Here is an 8,474-nt window from a genome sequence, read left to right as displayed (position 1 = left end):
AAAATGCATCATGTTTTTGAAAATTAAAATCTATTTCAGACTAGGAATTGAAAATAGCAATTTCCTTACAAATAAATCAAAGTCCTTTATTTTCCACCAACCACGTTCCCAAGATATATTTTTAAAATTCAGAAATATACAAAAACTTTTAGAAACAGTTATTGAAAGTAAAACTATAAAAAAAAAAACAACTCTTGGGGAACCTGGGTGACTCAGTAGGTTAAGTATTCAACTTTGGCTCAGGTCATGATCTTGCAATTCGTGAGTTCAAGCCCCACATTAGGTTCTGTGCTGATAGCTCAGAGCCTGGAGGCTGCTTCGGACTGTGTCTACCTCTCTCTACCCCTCCACTGCTTGCACTCTGTCTCTCAAAAATAAACATTAAAAAAAAAGTCTCATTTACTTAGTAAGCTGAAGCTTTTTGTATTAGGAAGTTATTATAATAAAAAAAATTAGCAGATTACCTATTTTTGGATGGTCCACAATATCTGAAAAAATAACTCCTTTACTCTGTATAATTTTATACCATAATTGCTAACTTTCCTGAATTTCTAAAACTTACATGCAATTACTTTCACATACCTCTCCAAGGAAAGGTTTAGTTAACCATTGCAAACAAATTTATTAAATAAAATAGAAGTCCATGCTTTATAACTCAGCATTAAATTTCTCACAGAGAAATCAAGAAAAAAATATTTTCTATCATAGATAGTTGTTAACTGTCTTTGTCAAGTCTTCCAAATAATATTTCATTAAAGAAATCAAGTTAAGTGGGAGCTGCCTTTACTGATGATGCCTGTGCTTTGGCCATTCTTCGCACCAGCGCTTCTTGTCTTTTTCTTTGAATTTCTTCAGGAGAATACTTTTTATTTTTCTCTTCTTCCTCTAAAAATTAAACAAAATATAGATATTACTTTTAGAGACTATACAGTCATCCTGAACATGAGTTTTAATTTTTTACTTTTATTATCCAGACTTACCACATTGGTATAACTATTAAATCACACTGAACTACTAAATATGACATTCCATGTGCAGATATAGTGCTCTAGGCCAAAAGAAAATCAAGCACTAATCAATCAGTTCCTATTTTATGTATCTTTCACAGTGTGATAAAATTCATGATTAAAACTGTACATTTTGACTTATATAAATTATATTCATAATTCTTATGAATGATAAAATCTAATTTATATAATTGACAAGTGAGTATTTTTTTGAAACTGGGATTTTATTTTACTTTTTAATTTTTTCATGTTGTATTTTTGAGAGAGAAAGACAGAGTATGAGAGGGGGAGGGGCAGAGAGAGGAAGACACAGAATCTGAAGCAGGCTCCAGTTCTGAGCTGTTGGCACAGAGCCTGATGCAGAGCTCAAACTTGTGAACCACGAGAACATGACCTGAGCTGAAGTCCAATGTTTAACCTACTGAGCCACCCAGATGCCCCCCAAAACAGAGATTTTAAATGTTATATAAACTTCAATAGAAAGGTAGTCAAAATATAATGAATTAATTTAGGTATCAACACCTCAAATAGTGTACATTTACTATAAGCTATTATCAATGTTCATGCTTTTTCTCCTCTAGAGAGCTCTAAGATTTTCATTTTAGCCATTCAGGAAAAATGTTTTATTAGAGTAATCCAATGAAATCTATCATATCAATAAATATATAATTCACTGTCAGATGTTTTTATTTGAAGGACACGTTTTATATAAACATTAGAAAATTATTTCAGGGGTGCCTGAGTTTCTTAGTCGGTTCGGTGTCCAACTTTGGCTCAGGTCATGATCTCACGGTTTAGTTCATGAGTTTGAGCCCTGCCTTGGGCTCTCTGGAGCTGGCTTCTGATCCTTTTTTCCGCTTTCTCTGTCTGCCCTTCCCCCAGTCATGCTCACTCTCTTTCTAAAATTTAAAAAATTTTTAAAAGGATTATTTCAAAGAGCATAATATCTGAATGAAATCTTTAATTTGAATATCTTTTTAATATATAGAAATGTGAAGCATTCTGACATTCATAGGCAGCATAATTTAGTGTATAGTTTAGGTAAATATACTATAAAATAATGTGTTTTAAATTAAGGAAATGAAAATAATTGTCTGATTTTAGTGACAATCCAATTCTATTTCTGCCATAATACTGAGTTCTAACAAACTGAATTTGAGAGTTAAGTCACTTTGAGCTAAAATAGATTATCTATGTAATGCTATTAAGAATCAAACTAAAATTAGCAAATGTATTTTCTCATTTAAATGATGTTTTAAAATTAAGACCATCATTTAAGTGACCTTGTATTGGTAAAATTGTTTATGTTGTAAAATCTGTCTCTCAGAGAATAAGAATCTGTAGTGCTATTGGCAGAGCACTAGACAAAGGTTCAGAATTTGTTATAAGACATTTCTCTATTAACTAAGGGGAATGATTTGTCCAAAATACATTTTTCTGTCTCCCCTTCCTTTCTTGGTATAATTGGAAATGGGAGAGGGTATTCAGGGTAAGAGATAAATATTTCAGATAAACTCCCTAGACGACTCTGATGCTGTATTTCCTGAACTAATTAGCTCGCAGATTTGTCACTATTTTTCCTTATAGAAAGATGCTACAGGATACCTTATAATTAGCTTGACTAATCATCTAATATTTTAGTCTCAAAGCAAGAAACACAAGAAACTCAGAAACACAGTTGTGTTCAATTGACCATAAGTTTGGAAGGAAAAGAGATTAATAAACCATGACAGCAGAAAAGAACATCGCTCCCTAAAACTGGTTTTACAATTGACCTGGTGAAATTCTTGGAAAAATAATTTTAAATGATATAAAGTCACACCATGAAAATTTGATTTAGAGACAGTCATCCTTTTCTCTCACCAGCCCTTCCTTTAACTCATTCTGCAGTAAAAATACATGGCAAAGTTTCAAACTATTTCAAGGTACAAAGCATAAGTGCTGTTTTTTTTAAATGTTTATTTTTGAGAGAGAGAGAGAGAGAGAGAGAGAGAGAGAGACAGAGTGAGCGCGCCCGCGTGCGCAAGCACACACACGAATGGAGGAAGGGCAGAGAGGGAGACATAGATTCTGAAACAGGCTCCAGGCTCTGAGCTGTCAGCACAGAGACAGATACAGAGCTTGAATGAACTGTGAGATCATGACCTGAGCCTAAGTCTGATGCTCAACTGACTGAGTCACCCAGGAGCCCCAAAGGCGCTCTTCTTCATCTTTATTCTAAAGCAGAAATCAGAAAAAAAAAATTCTATAAAGGGACAGAAAGTTAATATGTCAACCTTTGAAAATCAGATGGTCTCTTATTGCAACTAGTCAGTTCTGTTATTGTAGCATGAAAGCAGGCATGGACAATATAAATGTTACTGTGTTCAAACAAAACTTTGTTTATGGACAATGAAATTTGAATTCTATGTAATTTTCAGAAGTCTTGAAGTGTTTCTTTTCTCTTGAGTTTTTCCACTTCTTAAAATGTGAAAACCATCTAAGCATGCTGGCTGTACAAAAGCAGGCTCTGGGCTGGATGTGGATGGGCTATGGTTTACCAAACCCTGCCTTAAAGCAATGAAGTAGTTAAATGAGTTTTGTTTCAAAGATGTTCTCTAGAAAGCAGCTTGCTACAAAACAAAGTAAAAGAAAGTAAAAACAGAAAATATCAGGAAGATTAATGTTAATTAGAAGATTAGGTACTATCAGTAAACTTAAAAAACTGATAAGAATATCCACCAATAAAAATGCACATAGTTTTGGGAAAACTCAAATATTCCAGAGAGATATTTAGTAGTCTTTAATATAATTATAACTATATGTAAATAATTCCATGTTGAGAGTTTGGTCCAATTAATTATACTTATTTAAATATAAAGTTAAATTATTTAAATAAAATTATTATGGATTAACAACAATTTTCAAGGTTTCAAAATATCTAGGCTATAATATAGGGAAATATTGTCAGTGTTGATAAGAATATAAATTGATGAAACTTTTTGAGAAGATTTGGTGATACCTACTAACCTTCAAAACATTCTTGCATCAATTTCAGTAACTAACAATCACAGGAGCACGCAGAAATTTATGTAGAAGTAAATTCACTGGAGGATTGTTTGTAATGTAAAAAATGCAACCAAACTGAACTTCCTGTCAATAGACAGGCACGTAAATAAATCGTGGTACATCCATATAATGACATACTATGTAGTCATTAAAAGGACTGAAGCAAATTTATACGTAAAACTGGAAAAGATAGCTGTATTAAGTGAAGGCAAAAGTTGCCAAATACTGGTACACAGCATATAACTCTATCTGATAAATGTGTAGGCATACACACACACACACACACACACACACACACACACACGTTTTCATGCACAAATGTTACATGATGTATTCTAAACTGTTAACTTTGGTTTACCTGAGGAATGACTGTGTGAAGAGAAATTAAGAACTTAATCTTTCACTTCAAATTAATTTATTCTGCTTTCTTTCTTTTTAAACAACCAGCATATTACTGTTACAAGTTAAAAAAAAAAAAGGGACGGATCACTTAAATAGGAAAATTGTAGCAGTAATACCAACAAAAGCACAATCTAGAATCTAAACAGAAAACAATGATGTAATGTTAAAAGAAGATAAAATTTCCCTCACCTTATTAGCATTGATCTACATAATAGATAAAAATCCTAATGTTAGCCTGAAGTGAGGGAGACTGATAAAAAAAAAATCTATAATTATAAGCTAGTAGTAAATGCTAGAAGAAAAGTTAAAACTTGGTATTGGAGAAACTCAGAAAAAGTGAACCTAAATTATTGGGGTGAATAAAGGACAAATGGAAAATGGCCAGGCAGATTTGGTATATGTATGTGGCAGCACTATGTTTCTGGTGAAGGAAATAGGATCTGTAAAAACATAAGGCAGTGAGAAAAACCTGAACATTAAGTACAAGAAGTTATGCCAAATACAGTGCCTTTAAAAAAAAAGATAAAAAAAAAAGTCAATCACAGATTTTCACATTATATTGCATGATAAAAACTCAAATACTTACTAAACATCTTCTATGTGGCAGATGCTGTGGTAGGTCTAGGTATTCACAGATAAGACAGACAATAATCAATACTTAATTGCAAACTGTGATAAAAGAAATGAAAGAAATAAGAGAGATGATGGAAAATAACAAGGAAAAGACCTATAGATTGTTCAAGGAAGGTCTCTGTAAGAAGGTCATACTTAAACTGAGAACTAAGGATAAAAAAGCATTAACCAAAAGACGGATGGGGGGGTCAAATGTCAGGAAGAAATAGTTTTTAGCTGGGAATACCATAGTCAGATCTCCTGAACTAGGAAAGAAAGTCTGCTGTTTGAGAACTGAAAGATAGCTAATGTAGTTGCAGCTTACTTAGAAGGCAGGTAGGCTACGGGAGTGATAATCCAGGGCCTTGTAGGTCAATGTAAAGTTGGAATTTTATTTGAAAGATGATGGCCGTCACTGAAGGTTGTGGTTAAGCACAAGAATGCCATGTTTGCCTATTTGTTCTTAAAAGATTATTCTACAGTTTGGAGACTTAAAAGATTATTCTACAGTTTGGAAAGAGACATATAAAAGAACTACAGTAGTGTAGTCAAGAAATGTTAGCTTGGATTAGGGTAGTAGAAGTTGAGAGTGAGAAAAACGGACAATTTTAAGATGTATTTTTTTGAGGTAGAAATAATGCAACTTGATAGAATTGTGGGAGAGGAATCAGAAGACTCAAAGATGACAGGCTTTACTGAGTAAGTAAATTGCAATTCTAATCATCACAGTAACAAATGTGTTTAATTGGAATGCTCTGAACTTTCAAATATTGTTCACCTCAATGTTCTCCTAAACAAAGGAGTAAGACTATTCAAGTTTTAAAACAATGAGATACTTAGTAAACAAAATCACTTGGGAATACATAGATCTAAAAGTACAATTTTCTAGTAAATAATTCAGGAAACATTCAACAAATATTTATTGAGTACCTACTATATGCTAGTCACTGAATTTAAAGCTGGGAAAGAATCTGATGCAGTCCTTTGAAAACATAAATCACCCCTCTTTGTATATTACAGCATAATTATTCATAAGAGTTATGTATTCTAGTTAAATGTCAGAGTTTTTTAATCTTACGTTACACAAATTCAATACGACAGATAACTAGGTTAGCTACTCTCCCAAGTGATAATTTTCAAAGAAAACTACTTTATACATACCTTTTGAAGGTTGTTTCAAAGATTCAGAACGTTTCACCAAACACTGTTGTTTAATAGCCTTCCCACAAAATGGGTTGACAGGCGTTTTATTTTCCTCCAAACCCTGTGTAATTTTGGTATCAGAAATACTTCCTGGTGTACAGTTTTGATTAAACTGGGAAAGAATTTGAGAATTTTTGATCTTTGTAAATGTATACTTAGGAGATCTAACTGTTCTGTTAAGGGCACTCTGACCTCCTCCATCTGTTGTACTTCTATGGGATACATGCTGAGTACTTAATTTCTTCTTATAAGCAGCAGTTTCTGTATTCCTATAATCCGAATTCACATTCAAACCTGAACTTCCCATAAGAGCTGACTGTGGACTCTTCACTTGCATTGGAACATCAGTGTTATTCCAGGAGAAATGCAGATTATTGATATGATAATTTGAGTTCTTCGGATATATTGTCAAATTTGTTGTAGCACCTAAAAAACTTGGAGAATTTCCACAGATTTCCCCTTTATCCATCTTCACTGGTTTATTTAATTGCAAGTGATTTGTGAAAGATGTGTGCTCTGAAATGCTGCTCAGATTCAAATCCTTCGACTGCACCAACTGACTTTCTTGTTTAGATGTAGTAAATATGTTTTTGGCTCCATGTTTGGAACTATTATTGATCTCAACTGTACTTTCTGATATCTTGCTGTCCTTTCTAATGTCTTGTTGCTGAGTTAGTCTTTCAATATCATCACATGCTTGGTATAATAAATCATCATCTACATCATCTGCTTCCCAGGTATTCTCTAATTGATGGCATGCTTTAACAATTTCATTGGCAAATGATGGATCATTCCAATCATCAAAGAAAGAACCTAACTTTGATGCATTAGTCTGATTTGGATTATAAACACTGGTTTCATTGCCCAAAGTTGCAGAGCCAAAAGGATTTACATTAGCAGGTGCTTTAAAAGACTGATTAAAAACGGACTTACTTTCTTGTTCTTTAGAATATCCTGTGGTCAAATTAGACTTTTCAAAAGTATTTATATTAGAAGTAAATTTAGTATGCATATCTTTTACTATTGTCCGATTAGATGCAACCGAAGAGTCTTGAACAATTTTATTGAACGATTTCTCAAGTTTCATTATATATCCAGTGGATGGTAATTTGTTTGGTTCATCATTTGGATTTAGTGACAATCTGTATTTTCCAGAATCTATTAATTCCCTGTTATAGGTCTTTGAAGGGAGATCTTGTACAATTTTTGAATCGATTGACCTGGCATCTAAGCTTGTATTCATTCTTGACTTATGTCTATCATTTCTATTGTTAAAGTTACAAATTCTCTTTTGATCAGCAATCTGGGCTGTTTTAGGAGCAGGGAAAAGTTCACACATTTTGACATTCTGCATAACAAAAGATTCATTATTTAGTAAGTTTTCCCAATCATCCTCAAAATCACTGGTAAGAAATGCATCAAGGTGTTTATTAAGAGCTTCTGGCTTCTCAGTATAAGAAGTTATACATGATTTTGTCATTCCAGGAGTAACCACTTGACAAGAAAGTGATCCTGGAGTTTTATCTGGCAGTTTTTCAGTGACCAGAGTTTCATTAGTAATGATTTTCTCCTCTTTCAAAGCACTTTTCTTTCCAAAGGTAGTATTACTTGTGTTCAAAACAGCATCTGACACATCTTGGCTGAACTGTCCACTACACTTCTGAGTAGAGCCATCAAAAATGGCATTAAAGGCTGCTTCAGCATTTTGGTCAAATGGCTTCTGACTGCTATTTTGATCATTTACCACAGACATTTTGGTGTTTTCTTTCATTGGGTTCTTCATTATAGCATTATCTATTTCTGGAACTATATCATGTGATAACTGCATCTGTACATTATCTTTATAATTAGTTAAAATCTCTGCTTCTGAAATCGTCTGGATAAAATCATGATTTCTCTTCTTTTGCTCTTGGATCACATCTAGCTCTTCCATATTTTTATCAAATTGCTTAGCCAATTTCATAAGTTCTTCCTCTTGATTTTGTATTTTTAACCTATTAAACAATTATAAAGGTATAACAAAGAAAACTTTTAAGAGTTATTATAAATCTCAGTTGTTATCAAACATTTTTAATATATTAACTCAAAATTTTAACTTACAATTATTGTTAAGTCTAAAATTTTATGTCAGAATTTTAAAAAGTAATTTATAACTATTTTCATAGATTTACAAAATCAAAACAGAGTATTATTAAATACATT

The 8,474-nt window shown here is 32.7% G+C and overlaps 1 protein-coding gene across 1 annotated transcript in view; it reads right to left on the bottom strand.

Annotated features, from left to right (window-relative positions):
- Positions 1-597: 597 nt before the first annotated feature.
- ETAA1 (ETAA1 activator of ATR kinase) overlaps positions 598-8,474 on the bottom strand; it is a 13,333-nt gene continuing 5,456 nt past the window's right edge. The window contains exons 6-7 of the mRNA XM_029938516.1: positions 6,231-8,266; positions 598-885 (exon numbers count right to left, since the gene is read on the bottom strand). Coding sequence (XP_029794376.1) covers positions 767-885; positions 6,231-8,266 — 2,155 coding nt within the window. The 3' untranslated portion in view covers positions 598-766. The remainder of the gene's footprint in view (positions 886-6,230; positions 8,267-8,474) is intronic.

The sequence above is a fragment of the Suricata suricatta genome, chromosome 4, assembly GCF_006229205.1.
Source record: "Suricata suricatta isolate VVHF042 chromosome 4, meerkat_22Aug2017_6uvM2_HiC, whole genome shotgun sequence".
Taxonomy (NCBI): domain Eukaryota; kingdom Metazoa; phylum Chordata; class Mammalia; order Carnivora; family Herpestidae; genus Suricata; species Suricata suricatta.
This window is presented reverse-complemented; position numbering and strand designations above follow the sequence as displayed.